This window comes from Falco naumanni, chromosome 24 (assembly GCF_017639655.2).
Source record: "Falco naumanni isolate bFalNau1 chromosome 24, bFalNau1.pat, whole genome shotgun sequence".
In the NCBI taxonomy this organism is placed as follows: domain Eukaryota; kingdom Metazoa; phylum Chordata; class Aves; order Falconiformes; family Falconidae; genus Falco; species Falco naumanni.
In genome coordinates this window covers 6,909-34,434 of record NC_054077.1, presented here as the reverse complement: position 1 = coordinate 34,434, position 27,526 = coordinate 6,909, and the positions used below count along the sequence as shown (strand labels likewise).

The window sequence follows — 27,526 nt, the reverse complement described above, 5'->3', positions numbered from 1 at the left end:
AATTTTTATATATGCCTGCATGTCTGATACCCTTGATGGGAAGGGATTTATTGTGTAAATTAGACGTGCAGATAACTTACAATAGAGAGGTGCAACCCCTAATACCTGAACCAAAAGCTGTGGAAGCGAGAATTTTTGTTACAGAACACACAAAACCCAGATTCCTGCAGATGCAGAGGATGCAGTAACACCCTTGGTACAGGCTAGTGGAATCCCAGCTTGGTTTAAATTGGTGAAACCAGCAAAGCTGTTCCAAAATCTGGAACTAAACTGTTAGGACAAAACCAGTAGCCTATTAAGTGGGAGGCTTGAAAGGGATTGCAAGAATTAATAACAAACATTTTTGAATTATGGGTTGTAGAGTGCGAATCAGAATATGAACACCCTGATAGTAGCAGTGAAAAAGCAACATGGCAAGGAATATAGATTAGTTCAGGATTTAAGAGCCATGGGTCAGATTGTTCGAGATACCAACCCAACAGAGGCTAACTCATATATATTGCTGACATTCTTGAAGGAAAAGCATAAATGGTTTACTGTACTTGATCTAAAGGATGCTTTTTTTTTCTGCATACCTGTAGACAAAGACAGGCAGTAGCCAACTTTGAATGGGAAAGCCCCACCACTGGACGCAAAATACAACTTACCTGAATGGTGCTACCTCTAGGGTACAAAAATAGTCCATCAATATTTGGCAACCAGTTGGCAGAAGAGCTGGAATTATGGAAAAAGGAAAACCCACAAGGAACGATACAGCAATAAGTAGATGACATTTAGTTGGCTGCAGAGACTCTGGGAGAGTGTCTACAGGTGACTATAAGGCTGTTAAAATTTCTTAGGACAAGAAGGATCTTGTGTATTAAAAAGCAAAGCTCAGGTGGTAAAAATACTGATTTATTTAGATTTTGAGATTTCACGTGGACAACAGAGACAGGGAGCTGACAGAAAATATGTGATCTGCCAAACTCCAGAAGCAAGAACTGAACAAGAGCAGAGGGCATTTTGGGGTGTGGTTGGGTGGCGCAGGCTGAATTCTTAACTATGGATCATTGGTAAAACCCCTTTGTGAAACCTCAAAGGGGTCAAAAGAGAACCCTAAATGCCAAGTAGCCTTTAAGGACTTAAAAAAGGCTCCGATGCCTGCATCTGCATTGGGACTGCTCAGTTTGTCTAAGCCCTCTGAGCTGTTTGTACCTGAATGACAACACTTTGCCCTGGGTTTGAACACTCAAAGACTGGGAACGTAGAGAACAGCTGTGGGGTCTTTCTCCAAACAACTGGGCAACGTGAGAAGAGGATGGCCAGGATGTTTGCAGGCTGTAAGCACAACTGTTCTTTTAATCCAAGAAGCCTGAAAATTAAAAATAGGACAGAGAATCGTGGCGCGTGTTCTGCATATGGGGATTTCTGTCTTTAGAGCAAAAGGGAGGGCATTAGCTGTCTCCAAGTCACATGCTTAAATATCAAGTTATCTTGTTGGAGCAGGAAGATGTGGAACTTCAAACCAGCACAGCCATCAACCCAGTGATGTTTTTGAATTCAGAAGTGAGGGACTCCGAACCCTTGTACTGTGACTGTCTGCAAACTATCAAAGACTTGTATTTGAGCAGACAGGATCCAAGAGGTGAAACATTAACTAATCCTGATTTGGAGCTATTTACAGATGGTAGCAGCTTTCTTCAAAATGGGAAAGAGATGGCTGTGTATGCAGCAGTTACAGCTACACAGATAATAGAGGCTGGAGCCCTATCCATTGACACATCAGCCCAGAAGCTGGAACTGGTAGCACTGAGACAAGCCCTGAAGTTAGCTGAAGGGAAAAAAGTAAATATATGGACCAATTCAAAGTATACATTCGGAATAGTCCATGCACATGGGGCTATCTGAAAGAAGAGAGGATTGTTGTCGGCTCAGGGTTCAGCTATTAAATACAAGGAAGAAATTCTCCAGCTTCTACAGCATATTAAAAAACTTAAGGAGGTGGCAGTAATGCATTGCAAAACACATCAGTTCGGGCAAACCACAGTAAACGTGGGTAATTGATTGGCTTATAAAACTGCTAAAGAGGTGGCTGAACAAAGCATCCTTGCATTGGTACCACTAAACCAGGTGAAGCTCCCCGTTCTGAAACCTAATTATAGTGAGGCAGATCAACATTTGGCATCACTGTTAAAGCAACCACAGAGAGGGTTGGTTAGTAACTCCCACGGAACGAGTCATTGTTCCACCACAGGTAATGCCTGAGATTGTAGAAAAGAGGCATGAGTAAACACTGCGGTAGTGAGGCTATGATTTCTAGTCTTCAGAATTTGATTATATGTGTAGGGATGACTGGAGCAGTAAGGTCTGTAATAACAAAATGCCCCATTTGTTTAAAAAATAATCCCATGAACATGGAAAGATTGCCCCCAGGGGCCGCTAGGCAAAGAAATTCCCCCAGAGATTACAGAGAAATTAATTTTTCTGAATTGCCAACACAAAATGGTTATAGGTATCTCCTGGTATTGGTTGACACCTTCTCTGGATGGCCACAAGCTTTTCTCTGTCGTACCAACAAAGCCAGGGAAGTAACTAAGCTACTACTCAAAGAAGCAATACCAGGGTCTGGGGTACCCATAGGAATGTCCTGATACGGGCCTGCATATTGTGGCAGATTTAGTCCAACAGTTAAGTAAAATCCTTGGCATGAAGTGGTATTTACATATTCCCTAGAGGCCTCAGTTGAGTAGGAAGGTAGAAAAAAAAATGAACCAAACCCTGAACAGCAGATTATTAAAATATGTCAAGAAACTTCTTTAAAGTGGCCACGGGCCCTCCCACTAGCCCTTTTGAGAATCAGAATACAACCAAGGTCGAAGAGTATAATTAGCCCTTATGAGGTATCATATGGAAAAGCAAATTGTCTACCTTTAATTGTGTCAGGTTGTACCCAACTGCACATACTGCAAAGCTGAAGATACTATCAGAATTAGGCAATTTAGGTGAGGCTCCCAAAGAAATCTTACTTTGGAAGTCTCAAAGAGGGGAACTGTTACAAGTCAAAGTCACCCATATGTAAATATGTGGTCAAAACTCTGAACATTTAGCAATGCTTAAGGGATATGCTAGCTATACTAACCTTGAGAAGGAGGGCCTGGTATGTTAACAAGGAAGATACGGATGAACATTTGGCCAGACAATGTGGCTGGAAAACATTCAAGCAAGGAAGTTCTGGCCACAAGAGGAGACGAGCTGATAAGGTGTCATAGTCCACAGCAAGTTAGTTGAGAGTAGGACAAAGGTAACTGTGGTAGTGGGAGATCACGACCTGCAATTCAAAACAGCCCCTCCAAGAAAGGGCAAGCCCCTGCTTGGGGAGCATGTGGAGTTAGTAAATACTTCACCAGTGCTGTCTAAGGATGCATGCTAGTTTGCATTAGAAGCAAGAAACTTGTAACCAATCCTGTGTCTGAATGAAAATGTGTGTAATGCACGATGAATATGCAAGTACTCTACTGCATATAACGTAAACCCTCAAGTAACTTGGTGTGCACGTTGGGTGAAGTGAACCCCTGTGCATCCAGCACTGCAATAAAGAGGATGTCTGTTTCTGAATACTAGACTGGAGTTAAGGGATTTATTCCTGATGTTGGTGACAGGCCCACATCAAGCCCACAATCGCCCTGGAATTTTAAAATCATCTGTTACGAATCCTGTAAAACCTTATTTAAAAAGCTTGCACGGGAAAGTCTGATTGAACACAGTGCACAACCAAATGTGTGTGGGGAATGTGTTTTTGTTAAATTTTTGTGAATCGCCAATATGTTCCCATACCACTTCTATTCTGGCCACTGTCTATTTATATATACTTGAGGAAGTCCTTCACAACAGAAATTCTACTACGAAAGTTCTGAATTGCTTTAAAATTCTCAAGAGGTTTGCTCAAAGATATCCCTTCCAGACATACAGATATTCAGGTCCTGGACTGAACACGGTACTTGAGGTTGTTTTACAGCAGGGCAGCAAAGTTTTGTAGAACAAGTGAGGCCGAGAGACTGCCCAGACACATTCTCCTCCATGTTCTCCCACACCCACGTGGCAGCACCTTCAGAAAACACTTTCCTCTTTGTTCATGATGGTTCTAAACCTCTCTAACAAAATTTCACCAACATCCTCCCCCCTGAAGCAGTGCTGCTGTTATCACGGATAGCAATGCAAAGATATTCAGAGAAAATGGCCACAAACACTTGGAATCTAAAGGTCACAATAAGCAGGAAAAGAAAATACTTTACCATGTATACATGAGACTGTTGGAAACTTTTTCCCAGTGCAAAGTGGAAATTTCCAGCTACCTGCTGGAGACAGTAATCTTTCATTAAAAGGCCTGAATCTGTATAAATAAAGCAGTCATACCGGTGGTTGGATTTTCAAATTTTAGTTTAAATAAGATAGACAATAAGCAACTCATTGTCATGGGTGACAATACCAGCAAACTTTGTCCTAAAAGAGATATGAATTTCCCCTCTTCCTCACACACAGGCAGTCGTGGAAAGCCATAATCACATACCGATGTTGATAACTGTTCTATGCAGAGTATTTTAGTAGACATAAAAATGGGAAGAAGGAGGAATTAAGTCTACTGGGAGGGAACTAACTGCTGCTGCAGGAAATACAAAAAGGTATCACAGGAAAGGAGGGGAGAAAGTAACTGAGAGGGTGAGCTGGCAGGGTAAGAAAACCCTTAATGCAATAAAAACAAGAGTGGTCCTATGTATGCATCCATGAAAACAAGCTGTGTTCAAAACTAAAGCACTAAACTTACTACACCCCAAAAAACCACCCAAAACCCCCCAAAGACAAAGGTTATTAAAATTTTAACCTTGAATATGAAAAGGATATGGATATCAGGTGTCAGTCCTCCCTGACACTTACTAGCAATCATACACACCCTCCCCTGGAAGATTTCAACGCATCAAGCTCACACGCTACGTTACACCTTTGAATGTCCGTGCAAACCTATCGCGTATGTTAACTGCGGACCTGATGAGAATGGAGATGCGCAAAAGTCCAAGTGCCTAACAAAGGCCCCCAGAAATTTCCCTAGTGACGCCCACCCACCCTTGGACCCTTGCTACCCACAGCACTCCCCCTTGAATCTTTCCTGCTCATCATGCTTTGTGACAAAGGGTCCTGTAATGGTTCAGCACCCATGATGATGCTCAAAGCACAATGTCTGGCTTCATGAGTGAAAGGGTGGGGTGTGTTTTGGTTTTTTTGTTTGGTTTTTTTTTTTTTTTTTTTTGTTTTGGTTTTGGTTTTTTTTGTTTTGTTTTGGGTTTTTTTTTTTGGTTTTGTTTTGTGTTTTCTTCCCAGAAATAAAGAATATTGCCTCCAGGAATAGTACACAAAGATGTAAAAAAACCTCCAGATTTTGAAATAAAAAAATAAAATTAAAAAAATTAGCCTGGGCCTGAGTGCTAGAATGTACTTGGGTACGTAACCTGCACATGCAAGTGTTTTGAGCTCGGTAACCTGCCAAATGACAGGGTAGTTACATAGTCATCTGGTGTATCTTGTACTACATTTTCATGCACCAGTTGCAAAAACTATCTCTTTGAGCATCTTCAACCTTGATAATCAACTCCAAGTCTTGCTTCCACTGGTTTTATAAAGAAGGGAACATTTCACTCCCTCCAGCACCTCTGCTGACAAGTTGCTGGCTACTGTTATCTCCAGCACCCACAGGTGGTCTCTGTTTTGAGACTAGACGGGCAGATGGGATGACCTAACCTCAAAGAAGCTGCCTCTCCTCCTCCAGAAACCTCGGTAAAAAGACTCACTAGCTAGATGGTAGAAAAAGCTAAGCTTCTCCAGCCAGCCCACCTCATGAAACAAAGAATTTGCCCCTTCCCACCCTTTTCCTGACCCTCCTACTGAACCCCCCTACAGGCACAAGTACCTTGCTGAGCTCGGAGGTTATTACAGTCCTGTGAACACCTAAAGCTGGAAAAGGAGCGGAATGCCCCGACTGTGCCTTCTGACGATCATCACCACCATGCAACAGGCTCTTGGTAAAACCCAGCTCTCGCCTTGTTGACCTCTAGGGAACCATACACTTGGCAGCCCTCGTTCTTCCGCTCTTGCATTTTCTGGCTAAATCCCTCCCTCTTGCACAGCTTTACGCTATCCAGGTTCTCGAAGGCCCAGCCTCGTCGCCTGTATGCTTCTCTGACATCGTCACAAGTATTGCAGCACCTGCAAAAGCACAAACATCACCTTATCATCTTTACAGCGATATAGAGACACTCCAGCTCAGGATTTGAATCCCTGGTGGATCTTATTTTAACAAATCAATGAAGCAAACTTAAGGGACTGACACTGAAAGGTGGTCTAATGCTCCTGAAGGAGCTTAAGCTTCCTGAAGTACTTGCTGAGATTTTGGCACGAGGATACAAGCTGTTTTAATGCAGCCCTTAAATCTGAAGAGGGCTTTAGCTGTCCATTCAGACAGCCAAGTCAATCCTCAGCAAAGAAACTTGCTACAGAAACAACATCAGTGTCCCACAGTTCTGAGCAGCTTGGAACTTCCTCATGTGAACAAAGCATCCACCTGTTTCTATTCCTCCCTTCCTCTGTTTTTAGGGCAAGACTGCCAACGTCAGAGGCAGGGTTAACGGCAAACTTTCTTCGTTGCTCTTCTACCTCTGGACAACATCTCGGTCACCAGAAAAAAACAATTGTCTATCTCTGTTCCGTGTTGTGCTGGACAAAACAAAAAGTTGAAGGTTGGCATCCATCCTCAAGATGGAAACATCTCTGGGGAAGGATGCAACTTGACAGATGTGACAAACTAAGTTACTACAGAGACGATAATAGCAAAGGATAGTCCAGAACCTGTGGACTATCATGAATCCATTCTTGCACAAATTTGCAGGTAGAAGGAATGAAAAACACCGAATGACACCCGTCATTTGTGTGAGTGATGGGTGTCTGGTCTTTGCTCCCTTAAGGATGCAAAGCCTGCAGCAGAAGTGAGAAGGCAAAGTCATAACCAGGTTTTATTCCAAGACAGCTCACAGAACTGTGAAATAACTTACACAGCTCCCCTCTGGACACCAAGTAATCCCACAAAATGTTCTGTTTGCTAAGATACAATCTTTGTGCTACTGCCCTTAAACAGGCATGCAGACAAAACAACCTAACTCTGCATGCTCTTAACAATCATGAGCGCAGCACAGGCGTACTAAAACACAACAGCTCTCACCAACAGGTGCCCAGGAGGATTTCACTGCACGGACCTTCACAGACATTTTGGAAAAAAAACCCCAACACATATGCCACATTGACTGTACCGATTCAAGCACTAAGAAGATGTAAAGGTTACCGAATGTCCTCTGACTCTGCCCCGTAACAGCTTTCACAGCGATCGGCATCCAAAGCATTTGGATCAAACACCTTTTCTTCTTCTTTCCCCAGTTCTAAGACAAAAGAGGATTCAAAGTGACGATGCACGTCCAGAAACACTATCTTGTATTTCTGCTCTACGCACAGAAACTGTTCTACACACGAATAAAATGATTTTGTGTCAGAATCTGCGCATCCTGCACCCGAAGTTCACCTGAAAGAATGCACAGAGCCTGTTGAGCTGCAAAGTAAGATCAAGAAGCAGAGTAGCGTTTGTCGTCTGAAGAACACCCTCCACAGAAAGAACCAGCCACCTGTAAGCCTTGCTGGAGCGCCAATCAGATGTTACTTGCACAAAGGCTTTGTTAAAACTTTGTCTAAAGCAGACCCAAACAGCAAATTGCTACTGATACAGGACCTGTTAGACAAACAACATTTTAAATAGCAGACAGCAGCGCATAGCGCATAATCCTGTCCCAAGATATGTAGGGAACACAGTTATACATTGCTGTGAAACTAGATCACAGCGGGAATCTCCCAAGCGGAAAACTGACACTCAGTTCTCCAGTACATCTCCAGTACAACGATGCTGACAATGCACACACATTAACCACTGGCTTACTAGAAATCTCCAAGGAATTTCTATCTTTGTCACGATTTTACAATTCTGCAAGTGTCTGTGCCACCTGTGTGTTGAATGCACAGCTGCAGTACAGCTGGGGCACAAACTCATGGAGTTTTATGTTCTTAAATGCAGAAGGCTGCAGAGGAACTCGTAACAGAGGAGATGAGAGCTGGTGACAGCTGAAACCTGCCAAAGGGCAAGACATGCCTCCAGAAAACTCAAACAGGACCTTTGTTTTCCCAAAAACCAAAACAAATATGAAAGGTCTGCAAACTTTGGAGTTCAGAATAAGTGAGCCAAGGAACTGCATGTCTAAAATTTTCAGAAACATGGGTTCTTATTAGAAGAGGCCCCTTAAAAACAGGCTGTTTCACCCAAATCCTGAAGGACAGGACCAAGTCTGCTGGGTTACGGAAGCCCTCTAAGGCTCACTGTCTAGGCACCGCCACACCACCCTCCTACGAGCCTTGAAAAGGTGGATTCTTGGATAACTAAGGCCAGGGCAGGTGATAAGTCAGACACTGCTGAGGGGACAAAATGTTATCGGGACCCTCTCTGCTGAGATTGGGAGGTATACCAGGTGGACAGAAATGAGTATTAAAGACATCTGTATTAGCCACAGAAAAAAAAAAAAAAAAAGAGATTTTAATTAGAAAGACTGAAACATACATGAAAATCAATCATTAACCTTGCTTCTTTAATCAAATACTTTATGGTAGTTATGATCAAGCCAATAAAAACTTTCAGGAAAATATACCCATTCTTAAACCACTGTATGAGACTTACTTTCTACAGCTTACAACATTCAAACAAGCTGAAAGTACACTTAAGAATTCAACCAGTATGGGTTTTGATCCTGTAATTACACTAAAAGATAGCGTCACGAAGAATGCAGCTTAGTAATTCCTTTGCTTTGTCAAAGCCATGGTTCCTGCCATTTGAAGAAGAACACCTGTACAACACATGGAGTCTTTCAAGATCCAGCAACTAGTAACAGCTTTCTGAATGCAATCGGTAGCTGCCTGTCGAGTTATCTCAGAGAGCACCCAGAGGTACTGCACACAGCTTGGATACTATAAAGAAACTGCAGTACATAAAACCCTACATGCAAAGTTTCGTGCTGTTAACATGGTCCTCGACTTGCACGCAGATATGACACGTGACGCTGGAAAACGGTCCATGTTAAAAGGAAACGAACCAGTAAATAAAAATAAAAAAAAAATTCAATCCTCTATCGCCATCCAGTGGAAATTAATGAGATGACATCCCAGCACAGAATGCAACCTACCATAGAAATCATTAAGCTATTAACTATTTCAATGTAACTATGATCAGGAAAAACCTCCACATACTACTCCATAATATTTAGGTATGCTTTACTAAATTTAAGGTTAATGTTAGATAAAATGTATTTTTAACTAAGAAATTTAAAGTGCCGAAGCAGCTACGTGGCAGAACCAGGCCCCCCGTCCCTAGCATAGCCCTAATCCAAGGCTGGTTTAAAACCCAGTCCAGTTAATCAGTGGGAGAATAGAGAAGCAACAGATGATCAATCTGTGGACACAGGTGCTTTCAGAAACACAGGTGGTTTTGGAAAAATTGGTGCATGTGAATAGGAACTGCTCTTTCAAAGACTAAGCGCGCTTGAAGGAGCGTGTGAGTTAAAGCAGGCAGAAAGAAGATCACGATCCAAGGAGGAGCTTGGAACCGAGGCAGAGACTGGAACCGAGCAGGTGAATCAACTGGGACAGAGTCAGGTGATGGATTCACAGAACTGACAGGACCTAAAGAAACTCCTAAAAACTTCAGACATTGACTGAACCTACCCACTGTTCAGTTCTTGGCTTAGTTTAGCCTTTCAGCTTTAAGAACAGAAAAGCTAAATCTGAGTTACAACAAATTAGCAAGTTTAGTTCATGCCAATACACAAAACTACACTATCTCCCAGAACAGATAGCAAGGACCTCATGTTTTAGAAAGACAAAGTCTTGCAGTATTACCGTTAGACTGCAACGCTACCAGAATTGTTCCCGGTTTGTATTGAAGTAGAACAGTAAGCCATAACGTGTCAAAAAATACAGAGGAGAGGTTTATGTAGCCAAGGACCACTTACTCCAACTTGTAACTGATAAATCAACTGAAATCTATTAATCAGGTATGCATTAACACACACAAAGCAAACATAGTAAGACACAAGTTTAGGCTTAAGGGTCAAGTCAGCGGAGCCTTCCCTGGAGAGAGGCTCTTTCCTCTAACCAGCACATCCCATTTCTCAGCCTCCTAGGATTTAAAAATGCAACCAAAGTTTTGCCAGAGCAGCTGCTTGATTTCTAGCAGGAAAAGCCTATTCACTCAGCAGCTTTGCTCCTGAAATGCACCAATGAGTCCTTGTCCCAACTTCAGAGGGACCAGGCAAAGACTTGCCTCGCAAAAGTACCGAGTATAATGTATATACACACACAGAGGAGCTTGTCTGATCTGCCAGTGTAATAGACTTGTGTCCTATAAACTTTTCAATAGTTTGTGGTGTTTAAAACGCTGTGAATTCAGCCATCCCTTGTTCCCATGAATCTCATAGCAGCCATACGGTAATGGAAAGACTATGCGAGCATCCATCCAAGAATGACAGGATAGCATCTTACCGTGTCTCTCTGCTTCTGGAGCCACACGATTGGCAGCTTTATCCAAGCGCTGTTTAAACGGCTTGTGCTCTACGTCCTGCTGAGGCTCTCCTGCTCCGTCCATGGCATCGATGCTCAAATCTGAAAGCAGCGAGCAAGGAAAGCGGTCTATGATCACACATTTGTTATGGCCTGTGGCCAGCCGAGGAAGTGAAAAGACAGAATCTTTCAGCCAGCAGGGTAAGAATGTGCCAAACCGGGAGAGCATGTACAGCTAGTGTCAAGTGACCGACAGGGAATAAAACACACGGTGCAGCACCCTAAACGGCCCTCCCAGGTACGGGGTTTGGTTTGGTGTTCAAGAAGGACAGTTTCCAACTTCCAAGAAAGCGTTACCCTGAAAGGTAGACGCGCTTAAGGCAAAAAGCCAAAAGCAAACCCCTCAAAGCCTAGAACCATTCTCAGGAACACAGGAGTTAAGCCTAAAATTGGTTGAAAACTGCCTCCTACCTCTTCCCCTACTACCTATCCCCCTTCAACATCAGCACATTTCCTTGTGATCCCTTTTCACAAAAAACATTGAGGTCTGTCATATCGGCTTGGTGCCGAAGCACCATGATGCGCTTGCTGGCTACATGCTCTCTTAGAAGGCTCATAGCTTCTCCGCACACAACAGCCGAGGCTTCCAGTCTCTCCGGCCTTCCCACGCCCTGTGAAACGTGAGGAAGGCAAAGACCGATAACATCGCAGGGGATCAGGAGGAAGTCAAGATGCACTATATCTAGAGCCCAACGCATTACCCAGAGGAATTACCCCAGCAGAACAAGAGGCAGGAACGATCGGTAGACAGGCGGATAACATGCACGGCAGCGATACCCACGTCAGACTTGCAGGACACTTCCAGTCACTTCATCCCGCACTTTGTTTTGAATTTAGTTAAAAGGTAATCAGATTCTTAGCGCTCATTCTGCTTTTAATAACTTCTGGAGAAAGGCTAACACGTGGCATTGGCAACCTCAGCCAAGACAAAGGTGAAAAACTCACCGGCGCCGAACGTTTCCTCATCTGTAAGCTGCCCATCCTTAGCGTGCAGGACTCCAAATTCAAAATTCACAGGTCCCGGAGAAAGAAAACCAAAAACTACAGGACAAACAGACAATCAAACAGAAGACCTCAAATAAGGTTTCCTCTAGGGACTGTTAGATACATCTTTTGTATACGACCTACGCACGGCAACATACGCTTCGTACCAGCTCCATTACATGCTCAAGTAGCAGATACCTCATACACTGCTTTCCATCACAGATTACGATTTTTTGATGACATTACTAAAGTTGGTCACCTATTAGTATGATAGGTTATGCCAGTGCCTGAAATGATTTTCGATCTCAGACGTTGCACAGAAACGCCGCAGTTTTTCACTGCAATAAGCAATTGATATCTAAGTCGGTATACGTCACCGAGCGAGTGCTAGGAGTGAAAAGTTTACATTTACCTCTTGCTCTTCGACAGCCAATAAATCCCGTAAACAAAACAACATCTTTAGCACACCGGTACCGAAGACGCAGCGCAAACCCCCCCGTTAACGTACTCCTGTATTTGTTCAATTTCAAAGTAGCCACTTCAACTGATAAAGACAGCCGATTTTCTACCTGCAACTCTACTCCTCATTATTATCCTGCTACAGAAAGAAACAAACCGCTAGCATTTCTACGTAACGACTTATTTTTCCAGAAAAGAATAAAAAGCCACAACCGACCAAACAAAAAAAAAACCAAACAGAAACAAAACAAACAAAAAAAAAACCCCACTCATAAAAAAAAAAAACCCCAAAACAACTCACCTCCTACCTTCTGTGTCCCAGGATGAAAAGTTTCCTTCGGGTTCTTCCCAAATTTGTCATGACCCACAGGACTGAAATGCAAATGAAAAACTGCTTTAGAGGAGAGCAAGCATACACCTCGACTTAAACCATGAACTGGCTGTAGTTGGAACAAAACAAACAAAAAAAAACACAACCCACTCAAAAAAAAAAAAACCCCAAAAAACAACTCACCTCCTACCTTCTGTGTCCCAGGATGAAAAGTTTCCTTCGGGTTCTTCCCAAATTTGTCATGACCCACAGGACTGAAATGCAAATGAAAAACTGCTTTAGAGGAGAGCAAGCATACACCTCGACATTAAACCATGAACTGGCTGTAGTTGGAACAAAACAAACAAAAAAAAAACCCCACTCAAAAAAAAAAAACAAAACCCCAAAAAACAACTCACCTCCTACCTTCTGTGTCCCAGGATGAAAAGTTTCCTTCGGGTTCTTCCCAAATTTGTCATGACCCACAGGACTGAAATGCAAATGAAATACTGCTTTAGAGGAGAGCAAGCATACACCTCGACATTAAACCACGAACTGGCTGCAGTCGGAATCGATTGCGAGAAGGATCGTTCAAAGAGCCTTGCTGACGTGGAATTTTTTGCGGAAGAGCCATTTATTTCCCACACGACTAACGGCTGAGACTTCTTAAACTTCTTTCTGATTTTAAAAACAGAAACAACTAGGACCCTGCACGGAGATCACTTTTAAGCGTACCGTATTTACTATAGAAAGCACAGAACTTTATTCCCTCGTCCTTCGCTTCGGCTTTATACATAACTGTCGTGAGCGTTTTAGGAAGACTCAGTAACCTATCCTATTTCATAAGCTTCTCTTCCATCCCTTTGAAAACAACTCCAGGCACGTCAAATGAAAAACGAGATGCTCGGCATCAGGCTCGTACCCCAAAGATCCACAAGCAAGATCAGCTGCCTCGCTCAACGGAAAGCCCTCACGTATAGCATTTCTTCCCAACTCGCGTTTCTACGTGACTGTCATTTTCGCCCATTTTTTTTCCCCTACCGTTAATTTCCGGAGCTGCGCAGCACGCCACGGAGTGCCAAAGGCAGTCTGTCTGAGGCACACCGAGCTGACACGGAGGTCACATCCGATGCGCCTTTCCATCATCGCTTACGCTAGGCCACCACGCCGACAGGATCTCCTGTAGTTCCCTTCGAAAGCAATTAAAAGGCTGAGTTTCATTTAATTGACAAAAAAGCAGGTTTATCGTGCAGCTGAAATCCGTTGACATAGTCGGTACCGAAACTCACGCTGGCTGTGAACGGGGTGAAATGGCAAAGGACCATCAGCCAGGCCCGAGGGAAGGCTCAAAGGCTGTACAAGCTAAAGAATAGCCAGGGAAGGGAATGTTGGTGGAGCGCTGCTGCCATCTAGCGAAATATATTTGGGTACTGCAGCCGGCGCTGTTGGTGGAGCGCTGCTGCCATCTAGCGAAATATATTTGGGTACTGCAGCCGGCGCTGTTGGTGGAGCGCTGCTGCCATCTAGCGAAATATATTTGGGTACTGCAGCCGGCGCTGTTGGTGGAGCGCTGCTGCCATCTAGCGAAATATATTTGGGTACTGCAGCCGGCGCTGTTGGTGGAGCGCTGCTGCCATCTAGCGAAATATACTTGGGTACTGCAGCCGGCGCTGTTGGTGGAGCGCTGCTGCCATCTAGCGAAATATATTTGGGTACTGCAGCCGCCCGGTTGGTGGAGCGCTGCTGCCATCTAGCGAAATATATTTGGGTACTGCAGCCGGCCCTGTTGGTGGAGCGCTGCTGCCATCTAGCGAAATATGTTTGGGTACTGCAGCCGGCGCTGTTGGTGGAGCGCTGCTGCCATCTAGCGAAATATATTTGGGTACTGCAGCCGGCGCTGTTGGTGGAGCGCTGCTGCCATCTAGCGAAATATATTTGGGTACTGCAGCCGGCGCTGTTGGTGGAGCGCTGCTGCCATCTAGCGAAATATGTTTGGGTACGGCAGCCGGCGCTGTTGGTGGAGCGCTGCTGCCATCTAGCGAAATATATTTGGGTACTGCAGCCGGCGCTGTTGGTGGAGCGCTGCTGCCATCTAGCGAAATATATTTGGGTACTGCAGCCGGCGCTGTTGGTGGAGCGCTGCTGCCATCTAGCGAAATATATTTGGGTACTGCAGCCGGCGCTGTTGGTGGAGCGCTGCTGCCATCTAGCGAAATATATTTGGGTACTGCAGCCGCCCGGTTGGTGGAGCGCTGCTGCCATCTAGCGAAATATATTTGGGTACTGCAGCCGGCGCTGTTGGTGGAGCGCTGCTGCCATCTAGCGAAATATATTTGGGTACTGCAGCCGGCGCTGTTGGTGGAGCGCTGCTGCCATCTAGCGAAATATAATTGGGTACTGCAGCCGCCCGGTTGGTGGAGCTCTTTTCTGCTATTTTGTGACTTGTGTTGGAAGTGCCTGGCACCAGGTTCTAATATTAAGGCAGAAAGCCCCAGGGCCTCGTACCTCTGGGTGGCACATGCTGTGTCACACCAGCTGTGGTGCCTTCCCGCTTTACAAATGCAATCAGTTTTGGCAAGTTTACAAAACTAGTGCTTTATCAGGAAGGTGTCTTTGCGTTTCAGCTTACCCCTTTCTACTTTTCATATGCCTACATCGCAAGAAAAAGAAAGGGTTTTGCTTCTCAGGTTTGCTCCAGTTACTTGGCAATTCAGGCATGACCACAGCAGAGCTGTTTTCCTACAGTTTTTTTTGTTTCCAGAACCCTCCCTCCCCTCCCTAGAGAGGGCTATGTGCAGGGCAAAGCGGACAGTATGAGTAGGGACAACTGAGTAAAGTTACCAAAGGGCACGTGGTGCCTTCCTTGAAGCAAGGGACCGATTTCAGTTTTTCTATGCTTGGATGACTTTTGCAGCTCAGAGTTTCGTTAAATCTACTCGTGGGGCAGCACCCGAACATCTGTCCAGTGATTTCATACTGGACAACAGCAGCCACACCAAGACAAAAGTCTCCTCGGGGACAGACATGATAGCAAACTTCATGTGGGCTGAACTCACCTTTTGCTTGCAACTGGCACCTTATTTTGCAAAGGAATCTTTGAAACCCTCTTTCTTTGAGACAAGGGACTGTAAGGGCCAAGGGCCAAAGCAGCCACGCTGCAGCCTGGAGCCTGATGGTGGCTTCTCAGGTTCCAACAATGGCTGTGGAGCACAGCTCTTGTGTCACCAAGCAGAGTGCCTGACACCCTGAAGTGCCTCGGTGCCCTGGGGGTGTGAAGCCTCTGTCTGGGGATCAGGCAGCCTCCCACCACAGGTCTTGCTGAGCTAAAATGACTCTGCAGAGGCTGTAAAATTGTCTTGGAGTGCTGTGCTGCTTAAGATGAAAGTGCTTCCGATAGCTCAAGCTAGCCCACCCTCTCAGCTCTTACAAGCTGTACCTCCATATGCAATGGGAAGAAGTATTTAACGCAGTAACTCCAACTCTCGGCTTGGCACCCAAACCTGTAGATCAAACAGTCCATTTAGAAGTCTCCTTCCTCCCCTCCAAAGCCGGTCGTGCTTCCCTCCCTGGGCGAGGGCCCTACTTGTCTCGCATATCCAGCAAGCAGCCTCTCCAGTGCAGTTTCCACAGGCACATCTTCCTGGTCTGGCAGGCCAATGTAGGTATCTAGCGTCTGATCGTCGATACTGGGATCAATCGCACAGAAAGCAGTCTTCAGATCATCTGCCTTCCCCTCTCTGTTCCAAAACAACACAGTTGTTACCGAAATCTCGGAATGAAGAACTTATCGACACCAATGTGATGTAGATAAGCAGACACTTCTTTATTGACGGCCGGGTGCGTGAGCGAGTCCTCTCACGATCAACGCACACCAGGTCTCAAAATCAGACACCATATATAAAACTTATTCATACATATTCGTTAAGTATTCATACATAACCATGATATTTCCCATAAATCATTAACATATTCTCCTCCTATATCCGATTCTGCGCAGTAGAGCTTAGAAAGATCCAGAAATGGGTCTGGGGTACGATTTGGGTAGGTGGTATATGAGTTGGTGGTCGTGATCTCCCCCTGCCGGAATTACCTTTTACTAAAGTTCACGGTTTCTTGGCAGGTAACTACAAGCTGTTCCAGTCGACTCTCCCCAGTTCCCATTAATCCTACATTCTGACATCTCAATATACTTTCTATATACAGAAGACTAGTTAAATACAAAAAAACCTTTCAAACCCTAAATTATTACTTAAGCTTCAACAATGATTCCAACCCATTCTTCTGGCCTTAGTACAAAATGTACAAAGGGTCTCACAACTACTTTTACTAAATAATCATAACTTTCTTCAACATATATTTTTATCCTCCTATATTTCTATTCTATAAAATAACTCTATAAAATCAGATAATCAAACCAATAAAATCAACTGATCTCAGCTCTTTAACAAATTGACAACACAGTCACCATTACGTTGTGGTATGTGAAAAGAACATTTACTTACTTGTGTCACAGTGAGAATCCATGTTGCCCGAAATGCAGAGCAGAGATGTCTTTTGATACAGTCATCTCTGCCTCTACTAGTATCCCGTTGTTAAATACATGTGCAATAAAGACTGGTGAATGCTAAACTTCAAACTGAACGGAAGTTAAGAAATCTTAGATTCATGATAACCTGGGAAGACCTTAATTTCACTCTATTGTGCATTGATATCCCTTATTACAGAACTGTACCTCTTGCTAATTCAGTGTCCACGTTGGACAGGATTTCACTTCACAGGCACCTGCCCACCTCTGGCGTTCTCCTTGGTGCTCGGTGTGGCACCAGACTTTTTTTCAATGCAGTAATTGCCTCTTGTTTTGAGGTGGAATTATTTCTCAGATTTGCTCTTCCCACTCCTCAGAACCAGTATCTGAAGATGTACAGGATTTTACTGCTATTTTTGGAGAGCTGAGGAGTGTGGATAACTGGCTAGCTGAAAAAGTTCACATAAACATAGTCTAGCTGGCTGGACAAAAATGCACATCGCTCTCAGCTTATCTGAAGTAAAGCAAAAATACACTGCCTTTGGCTGTTCTTGTTACACAGCAACAGGAAGATTTCGGTCGGAAAAGAATGTTGCAGGTGGGAACAGATAACTACAGAAGAGAAACTAGGGGTGGGCTTGATATTTAGGCAACTAACCAATAATGAGCTTAACTTTTGTAATATGTATGAGCTAATTATAACAAGGCATAAAAGGTGACTGTAAGGTACAATAAACGAAGTCTGCTGATCACTCATATTGAGTGACTGTGTCTTCCCTCTGTCACGACAGAGGAGCACTGTACTGAAGGGGATTATTGGTACAACTGATCTCTGCTCGCTGTCTGCCATACCAAAGTTCTTTGGGTTGGGGACTGCTGCTTGCAGTGTTCCGCCAGGTCTTGGCATTCACTGCAACGGGCACAGCTCTGTAGCGCAGGGAGCCCTGCGCTGGCCACGCACACTGCGTCCACTGCGGGGTTCCCTCTGCACGTGCGGTCCTGAGATACTGTCCCCATCAGCCTCTTCCCTCCATACTTACAGTAGATCTCCCAGCTTGTTCTTCAGCTGGCTCAGATACTCCTGCTTCTCCCTGACATCCTGGCTCCAGGGCTTGGCCACGAAAGCTTCAGCGCTCCCCTCCTCCTCCTGAAAGAAATTACAGCTGTGTTAGCACTGAACATGTGTTCCGGTCTGCATAGGAGCTGCCTCTCAATGTGCATGAAAATAACTCGGCTCTCCTAGAAATGGAATTTCCATGTGAAAAGTGGAAATAAAGAGAAAGAATATGGGAAAAACTCCCATCACAGAAAAGGCACAAGCTTGCACTGCCGTTGTCTGCAGAGGGCCTTCAGGTGTTAGAGCTTGCGGTGGGCACTCCAGCTTTGTTAGTCTGATAAACCTAGCTAGTCTAATAAAACTAATTTAATCCCATTCTCCTGAAAAGGAAAGAGCCAATCCAAGAACTAGTTTATGCAAGCAGGTACCGTACTGAAGACCTCATTGACTACATATCCTTATTCAAAGAATTAAACTGATGTTACTTAAGTTTTAGGGATTAAAGCAGAGATTTAATTAAGGATTACATTTGTTTTAGGGATTTAGGGATTAAATTAGGGATAGGTCATTTGTGTGGGTCTCGCAGTACTACAAAACACATCTGTCAGCACCTTTGCAACTTGTCTCGAGTGCTCCAGGGTGGAAAAAACCAGGACTCTCTGAGAGGTTCTGCCCAACAAAACCAGAAAAGGAAAGATCTTCCTTGGAAATACCTTTCAGGAATGGCAGGGAAAACAGTTCAAGCTTCTGGAAAGGCTGAGGAAAAGATGTCGAAGGATCAAAGAAATGCTACTCTATTCCCAGAGAGAACCTCTGGATACAGTCGTGCTTAGTATGATGTGAAGAATCCTTGCAACGCGTCCTTGTGCCTGTACCATTGCCTGCTTCCCATGTGCTGGGGTGCGGTGCAATGGGACATTGTGAGTTGAATGAACTTCCTCATGCCACAAGAAGCAGTCATTCCTTGCTATGTAGTCTTGCTACTTAGTCATTCTAGTGCTTGTCTGAATTAATCTCATCAGCAGAGAAGTAACCCGGGAAAACCCAAATACTGCTCTGCTGGACACTTCCCGGTCACGGCCGCCAGTACCGGGGCAGGGAGAGGGGAGGAGGATGAGGCTTTTCAGCAGCAGGAAGCTGTTCCTTTGGCTTGGCCATACAGTGCAGCATTAGCAGGGGCTCGAGCCCACTAGAAATACCTGCATGTCTGGTGGTTCACGTGGCATCATTGTAAAGTGTGGCTACTTCAGCTATGTCTTCAGTATGCTCACTGTTTCAGCTTTTCTAGTGCACCTGAGTTTTCCTGGCTTTAAAGTTTTCAGTGTTTACACTAAGAAGGTGGTGAATATTGAAGACACCGGCCATGAAAGTAATTCTCCCACCTTCCTAATGGGTATTTATTACCAATTAATCTCAGTGGAAACAAGCAGTGAAGAAAGCTTCCACATACCCGTGCAGGGAAGCCATTTCTCTCTCTTAGAGCTCCCGTTGCTATTTCTTCCAGAAGCACATCCACCAGCTGACTGCTGGTCTTCCCCTCAGCCAGAGAACCCCACTGGTCAGCTCCGCCTGGAATCACCTCTGCAACAGCAAAAAGACACTGAGCTGCTAGGAGAATGTGCCCACACATACTGGTTTTGTGTGAATCTCACTAGGAGCCTAACGATAGATACAGATCTCCAGGCATTTGGTTGGTCTCCTAAGCTGTCTAAGGCAAAACGGAACACCCTGCAAGCACCTCTCTGGCCACTCCTAAAAGCCTAGGAGAAAATGGGGTGTTGCAGATGGGGTTAGGGGCTGGGGTTAGGGGTGTGGGAAAATCAACCTGAGGTGGGGGGGAACTCGAGAAAATTGCGTCCTAACGGAAGCACGGCGTTACGGAAAGCTTTTTTTAGGGTAGAATACAGCTATAGCCTCGAGGACGGTCGGCATGCACACAGCCTGTACCGCCACCGTTCCCTAAGCAGCGGCTCAGCGCTGAGGTAGCGGCGCAGCCCCGGGAGACAAAAAAAAATAAAAAAAAAACCAGCCCAAAATAGGCAGCACCGTGAGGAGCCCGCTGACCACCGTCGCTGCCGGGGAGACGAGAACGGCCGGCAGCCCCGCCGGTCCCGGGCCGGGCCGCCCGCCTCAGCCCGCCCGCCGCCGGCACCAGGCGCTCCCCGCCGCGGCCGAGCGCCGGCCCGCCACATCCCCCCCCCCCCCCGGCCGCTGCCCGCCGGCCCCCCCGCCCGCCCGCCCGCCCTCAGGCCGAGCGCTCACCCAGCGCGCCGCCGCACGACCCGGCCCGAAAGTCTTCCAGGCTCCCGGCGAAGGCTCCGCACCGCCACGGGCGCGCCGGCGCGCCGCGCGGGCTGGAAATGAACCCCACTTCCGGGGCCGTCTGCGTAGCCCGTACGTGCGAGGCCGAAGCCCCGCCCCTAGGGGTCAAGCCGTTTTTGCGCACGCGCAAAAGCGGAATTGCGTCATACGCATGCGGCGCCGCCGGAGACCCCGCCCCCTTTGGCTTCAAGCCGGCACTGCGCATGCGCTGCCCTTAGTTTTGCCAGTACCCCTTCTGCGCATGCGCAGAAGCGGCATTGCGTCATAACCACGCGACTCCGCCCCAAACCCCGCCCCTTTGGCTTCAAGCCCCGTCTGCGCATGCGCTGCCCTTACTCTGCCAGGCGGCGCTACTGCTGCCGCCTGGCGAAAAAAATTGGGTACTGCAGCCGGCGCTACTGCTGCCGCCTGGCGAAAAAAATTGGGTACTGCAGCCAGCCTAGCTAACAGACTGCACCCTTTATTATACGAATGGAATCGAGAAGGGAACTCTGCCCACGGCCCGTTAGCAAGTTGCCCGGCTTCACATCTCGCTGGATCAAGTTCTTCCAGTGAACATATTCAATTCGACCAGTCTAGAGAAAAAGAGAAAAAAAAAAAAAAAAAAGAAAAAACAAAAGAATCACTCGAGAGACAGGGCATACACTTTTTTTTTCCTTATAAAAACACCAGCAACATTGTCTTAACGATAAGAGAGGCAATGAAACTTTTTCTTGTAAAATGTAAGGGCATTAAAGAGAAGGTAATTCGACAGACAATACATAAACCTCTCCAGCTCTTTCCCCACGTCTATTTGACATTCGTTGCCAAAAACTTTCTCGGGTGAACGTCTTTTGTCTTTGAGCAGTGCGACAGGCGGTTTGCAAACGGCACAAGTCTCTGCTTTTTAAAAATCAATTCAGACTCTGTAATCACTTTAGATGGGGCACTTTGTGTTTCAGAGAAACAAAACCAACGTTGAGTCTTTCCTTGAACGACACAGGCCCGTTCACCTTTACATCAGAGAAACAACGTATGTGGTTCTGATCTCTCAAGGAATCTTTATTTTCCAACAGACTGCACCGTCAAGATCAACAAAGCAGTTTCCTACCGTTTCGCCAGCGAGCAAGAGGACTGTCTCGAGACTAAGTTTCCTTGAACAAACACCGAAGAGATCTTCAAGACTCGGTCCAAATGGCTCCGTCACCGTGAAATCGTAGTCCCCTTCAGCTCCACACCGCTTCATTCTGGGAACGCCCGCTAGAAAAAAAAGAAACAGTTCATTCAGTGTAACGATTCGATTGGTATACAAGCCTTCAAGGCTCCCAAGACGAAGTCTAAGAGGGTCAGGACCGTGAATGTTTGTACTCGCCGTGAAGCTCAACATCTTATGCAACCCTCAGCCAAGACAAAGGTGAAAAACTCACCGGCGCCGAACGTTTCCTCATCTGTAAGCTGCCCATCCTTAGCATGCAGGACTCCAAATTCAAAATTCACAGGTCCTGGAAAATAATGGGAAAAGGGGATGTGTAGGATCCCCCCAACCTTTGCATGTGGCTGACACAAGAGTTCTTGCTTTTGCTTGAGCTAACTATAAATGACCATGCCTGCAGGTTATCATCAACTTCCCAGACCCTGCTGCACACAAGAGTGACATCGTCCAACTCCGAGGTCCCAAAAATGAGGTGAAGAAGTGCACCGAGTACATGCACAAGATGGTGGCAGACCTGGTAAGGAGGTCTTCTGCCTGCTGTTCCCTCCTACGTGCCTGGAGAACCCTGGGACAAAGCAGAGCTCTACTGGCTTGGGTAGAGCTAAAACACCTCAAGAGGAGGGAGCTGTCGACGCTGTTTTGGCTGAATGGAGGCAAGGGGGTAGTACCTGTTATGTGAAGGCTATAGGGGAACGTACTTGCCTTTGCTTATTACAAGTCCCTCGTATAGAGAACTTCCTTGGGTCTAAGCCTATTTTCAAAAGCTCGTATATCAGAGTTCCTGAAGTCGGGCCTCACTTGCCACGACAGTGTAATCTTCAGTTCTCCCTTCCTTTCTCCCTTAGCTTGAAAACAGCTTTTCTATTTCTGTCCCCATCTGCAAACAGTTCCACAAGAACATCGTAGGGAAAGGAGGTGCCAACGTCAAGAAGGTGAGAGATTGTTCCTAACTCAAGTGCTCATGATGATCACTGCCTGCAGCAAAATCCCACTGGATGCTCTCTGCTGCTCATTGGTGATGTCAAATATAGCCTGCAAGGGCTTTTCTTCTGACGTGGGACACTTCTGAGATGATTTTTTTTTTTTCTTACTTTGTGTCAGATCCGTAAAGAAAGCAACACCAAAATTGATCTCCCAGCAAAGAACAGCAACTCGGAGACAATTGTTATCACAGGCAAGAGGGCCAACTGCGAGGCTGCTCGACACAGGATAACATCACTTTGGAAGGACCTACAGAAGATGTGCATGTGGCTCAGGACCAGATTGAAGCCATGGTCAAGGAACTGGTGAGCTGGAGTTACTAGTTCCAGTAAGAAACTGGGGGAAGAAGGGGCAACAGAGCAGAGGGGATGAGGTGTTTGTCACATCCATATGATGTCTTGACATGCTTAATCGAACTTGCAGAAGACAAATTGTGTGGCAGGTGGATGACACCCCTTGGTTATGAAACTCATCCATAGCATTCTTGAAAAGTCAGCATTAATTTTTTTGGTGCAGAGAGGGAAGGATTCTCTTTGTTATAGCTGGAGAGGCATATAAGTAAGTCTTTTTGATGTTTCATGAGCACAATGCTCTCCTCTCAAAGCAGAGGAATGCTTGTGCTCTGCTTAATAGCAGAAGTGCTTGTAGCTGACCGCTGGTGAGTCAGTGCCAATACTGGCAGTAGGCAGTTACTTAGGGCACGAGACAGAAGCGGAGGCCTGTCCTACCTGGCCCTATATAATATAATATATAATATTGTACATACATGTATATATATTAAAAATATAATTCTTTTTAGATCAACGGGATGGATTACGCAATAATCAAGGTTGACCACCAATTCCACTGAGACCTCATTGGCAAGTGTGAAGAGGAAGATGAAGCCCAAGGCTCACAGTATTGGTGGATCTCATTTGATGGTGCGTCCGTGTAGTGTGGCTAGTCAGCTGAATACCTTAATGCCAGTTGGGATGGCGATGATTATAGTGGCGGTGATGAAGTATGCTCGGGTGTCTATGTCTATTCCTACAGTTAATATGCGGTGGGCTCATAAGATAAAGCCCAGGAATCCAATCGATAGTATAGCTCAGACTATTCCTACGTAGCAGAATGGTTCTTTTTTTCCTGCATAATACGTTACAACGTGTGAGATTATTCCAAAGCCGGCAAGGATTAAGATGTAAACTTCTGGGTGGCCAAAGAATCAGAACAGGTGCTGGTAGAGAATGGGGTCTCCTCCTCCAGTGGGGTCAAAGAATGTAGTGTTTAGGTTTCGGTCGGTCAGTAGTATGGTGATGCCAGTGGCCAGGACTGGAAGTGAGAGCAGTAGGAGTACGGCGGTGATGAGTACGGATCATACGAATAGGGGAGTTTGATATTGCGATAAGGCAGGGGGGTTTATGTTACTGGCTGTTGTGTTAAAGTTGATGGCCCCTAAGATGGAAGACACACCTGCGAGGTGTAGGGAGAAGATGGCTAGGTCTACTGAGGTGCCAGCATGGGCTAGGTTGCCTGCTAGGGGCGGGTATATGGTTCATCCTGTTCCGACTCCAGCTTCTACTGTGTAGGACGCTTGGAGCAGTAGGAAGGACGGAGGTAGTAGTCAGAAACTTAAGTTGTTTATGCGGGGGAATGCTATGTCTGGGGCTCCAATTATAAGGGGGACTAGTCAGTTTCCAAACCCTTCGATTATAATGGGTATAACTATGAAGAAGATTATTACAAAGGCATGGGCGGTGATGATGACATTGTAGATTTGGTTGTCTCCTAGGAGAGTTCCTGGTTGGCCAAGTTCTGCTCGAATAAGGAGGCTGAGGGCGGTACCAGATATGCCTGCCTGTGCTCCGAAGAGTAGGTATAGGGTGCCAATGTCTTTGTGGTTTGTTGAAAATAGTCATCGGTTGATGAAGGTCATGGGTAAGATGGCTGAGTGTTTAGGCGTTAGGCTGTAGTCCTTTTTACAGAGGTTTAAATCCTCTTCTTATCGACTCTGTGGTGAAGTTCATGTTGAGTTGCAAACTCATTGATGTACACTGAGAGTGTGCCGGAGTCTGGTAGACAGAAGCTTGTTGGTTTGAGCGTCTAGCTATTAATTAGAAGTTTATGGGATCGAGGCAGTCTGTCTAGGCTTATCGCGGAGGCCCTAGCTTAATTAGAGTATCTGAGTTGCATTTAGATGGTGCAGATTTAGTATCCTGCAGGCTTTAGTGGTGTGGGCAGAAACTAAGAGGATTTAACTCTTATTTAAGGCTTTGAAGGCCTTCAGTTTGGTAGGCAGGTTATCCTAAGTTTCTTAGGTCATGGTCAAGACCGTGGGAGAAAGGGGGAGAAGGAGGACTGACAGGGAAATTAAGGTAGCAATTGGTGTGCCTGTGGATTTGTTATTATATCATTGTTTTATGAAGTTTGTACTGTTTGGTGGGAGTGTGATTGTGGAGCAATATGCCAGTCGTAGGTAGAAAAATAAACCTAGTAGGGAGAGTATTGAAATAATTATGGCTGCGGTTGATCTCTCTTGCTTGGTTAGTTCCTGGATAATGAGTCATTTTGGTGAAAAGCCAGTGAGTGGGGGTAGGCCGGCTAGGGATAGTAGTGCTAGCATCAAGGATGCGTTTAGTGATGGTATTATTGTTCAGGAGGTTATTATTGTGGATAGTTTTGAGTTGGTTGTGTTGAGGGCTAAGAAAATGGAGGCGGTTATTATGGAGTATAGGTAGAAGGTTGTTATTGTTAGCTTGGGGTTGTATATGAGGATGATGGTTATTCAGCCTAGGTGGGCGATTGATGAGAAAGCTAGGACTTTTTGGATTTGTTTGGTTAAGTCCTATTCACCCTCCGATGGCTGCGGATGCAATGGCCATGGTTGTCAGTAGGAGTGGGTTCAGTGAGCGGGCAGTTAAGAAAAGAATAGTGATGGGGGGGAGTTGTATTAATGTAGAGAGGAGTAGGGCAGTGGTTATAGGTGAGCCTTGTATGACCTCTGGAAATCAGAAGTGAAAGGGTACTAGGCCTAGTTTTATTGCGATTGCTGTAGTTAGTAGTAGGGAGGCTGTTGGGTGGGTTAGTCAGGTAATGTCTCATTGTCCGGTGAATTGTGCGTTGACTGTGCTTGAGAAGAGGATTCATGTGGAGGCGGTTGCTTGGATGAGAAAGTATTTGGTTGCAGCTTCAATAGCTCGAGGGTGGTGTGATTTTGAAATGAAGGGGATAATGGCAAGGGTGTTGATTTCTAGTCCAGTCCAGGCTAGTATTCAGTGGTTGCTTGCAATTGTGATGGTTGTTCCTAGTAGAAGGCTTAAGGAGAATGTTAGTTTTGTGAGGGGGCTCATTTAGTAGAGGAAGGGGTTAAACCATCATTTCCGGGGTATGGGCCCGATAGCTTTTGTTGAGCTGACCCTACTAGGAAGTAATATAAGGGGAGTATGGAGGGCTTTGATCTCTTCTGTGCAGGTTCAATTCCTGTCTTCCTAAGGTTTTGCAAGGAAATGAGAGGGTTGGTAGACCTCTGTGTTCACTTTATCATAGTGACCCTTAGACATTCAGGCACCTTTCCTTATGTGGGTGTGTTTTTAAGCGGGGGGGAGACCTGCGTAGCAGATTGGTATGCTAGTGTGTCAGAGACATAGGGCTAATGTTAGTGGTAGGAAGTTTTTTCAGAGAAGGTGTATGAGTTGGTCATAACGAAATCATGGGTATGAGGCGTGGACTCAGAGGAAGCCAGAGGAGAGGAGGAGGGGTTTTGTGGCAAGGATTATTGGGAATAGTTCTAAAGGGAGGCCTAAGGAGCTGGGGTTGATGAATAGAATGGTGGTGAGTGCGTTCATTAGTATAATGTTTGCGTACTCAGCTAGGAAGAATAAGGCGAATGGGCCTGCGGCATTTTCTACATAGAAGCCTGAAACCAGTTCGGATTCTCCCTCTGTCAGATGGAATGGGGCGCGGTTGGCTTTGGCAAGGGTAGAAATGTATCATATTATTGTGAGAGGTCAGGTGGAGAAGATGAGGTATAAGGGCTCTTGGGTGGTAGCAAGGGTGTTTAGGGTGTAGTTTCCGCTTAGTATGATTACGGAGAGGAGGAGGATGGCCAGTGTCACTTCATATGAGATGGTCTGTGCGACTGCTCGGAGGGCGCCGATCAGGGCGTATTTCGAGTTTGAAGCTCAGCCTGATCACAAGATTGAATATACTGCTAAGCTTGATATGGCTAAAAGGAATAGTAGGCCTAAATTCAAGTCTGTGAGGGAGAAGGGCAGGGGGAGGGGAGTTCAGATGGAGATTGCAAGAGGGAGGGCTAGTACTGGGGTCAGGGTGAAGAGCAGGGGGAGGAGGTTGATGGTCGGATGGGTTCTTTGGTAAATAGTTTTACGCCGTCTGCTACGGGCTGTAGAAGTCCAAAGGGGCCGACAATGTTTGGGCCCTTTTGGGCTTGTATATACCTTAGGATTTTTCCTTCTACTAATGTTAGGAAGGCTATGGCGATTAGGACTGGAAGAGCATAGGCTGAAAACATGATAAGGTGTATTAGAGGTGTTGGTTGGGTCATGGTTGAGTTGTGGGGAGCTAGGGAGAGGATTTGAACCCCTAGTTAAAGGGCTTAAGCCTTTTGCATTTGCCAGGCTTTGCTACACTAGCGACCCTTTTTTAGGGGTTTGAGGTAGGTAGTCCCTTGAGCAATTTAGTTGAGGTCATTGCTTGGGGAGAGGGGGCATGCCTGGAAGTATTGGCCCCACCTTTCCGGTCCTTTCGTACTGGGAAGGGTGTGTCATAGATAGAAACCGACCTGGATTACTCCGGTCTGAACTCAGATCATGTAGGACTGTTAATCGTTGAACAAACGAACCCTTAATAGCGGCTGCACCATTGGGATGTCCTGATCCAACATCGAGGTCATAAACCTCTCCGTCGATGGGGGCTCTTGGGAGAGATTGCGCTGTTATCCCTGGGGTAGCTTGGTCCATTGTTCAACCG

General features: G+C 45.7%; 2 protein-coding genes, 1 long non-coding RNA gene and 1 pseudogene across 3 annotated transcripts; 1 reads left to right on the top strand and 3 right to left on the bottom strand.

Moving 5' to 3' along the window:
* Nucleotides 1-878: 878 nt before the first annotated feature.
* On the bottom strand, nt 879-20,359 carry LOC121080275 (endoplasmic reticulum-Golgi intermediate compartment protein 3-like). Its single transcript, XM_040578199.1, has 5 exons — nt 20,326-20,359; nt 10,651-10,770; nt 7,364-7,457; nt 5,939-6,234; nt 879-4,334 (listed from the first exon to the last, which is right to left on the bottom strand). Exons 2-4 carry the CDS (start codon nt 10,751-10,753, stop codon nt 6,027-6,029), a joined length of 405 nt encoding a protein of 134 aa, XP_040434133.1. The 5' UTR covers nt 10,754-10,770; nt 20,326-20,359; the 3' UTR covers nt 879-4,334; nt 5,939-6,026.
* A 466-nt stretch (nt 20,360-20,825) lies between these two features.
* On the bottom strand, nt 20,826-21,808 carry LOC121080278 (casein kinase I-like). Its single transcript, XM_040578205.1, has 3 exons — nt 21,792-21,808; nt 21,476-21,624; nt 20,826-20,960 (listed from the first exon to the last, which is right to left on the bottom strand). Exons 2-3 carry the CDS (start codon nt 21,608-21,610, stop codon nt 20,829-20,831), a joined length of 267 nt encoding a protein of 88 aa, XP_040434139.1. The 5' UTR covers nt 21,611-21,624; nt 21,792-21,808; the 3' UTR covers nt 20,826-20,828.
* An 875-nt stretch (nt 21,809-22,683) lies between these two features.
* LOC121080285 lies at nt 22,684-23,560 on the top strand. Its single transcript, XR_005825320.1, has 2 exons — nt 22,684-22,863; nt 23,358-23,560. It is a non-coding gene; the product is annotated as an uncharacterized LOC121080285 (long non-coding RNA).
* Nucleotides 23,561-24,476: 916 nt separating this feature from the next.
* Nucleotides 24,477-25,951, bottom strand: LOC121080264 (annotated as a pseudogene).
* Nucleotides 25,952-27,526: the final 1,575 nt, after the last annotated feature.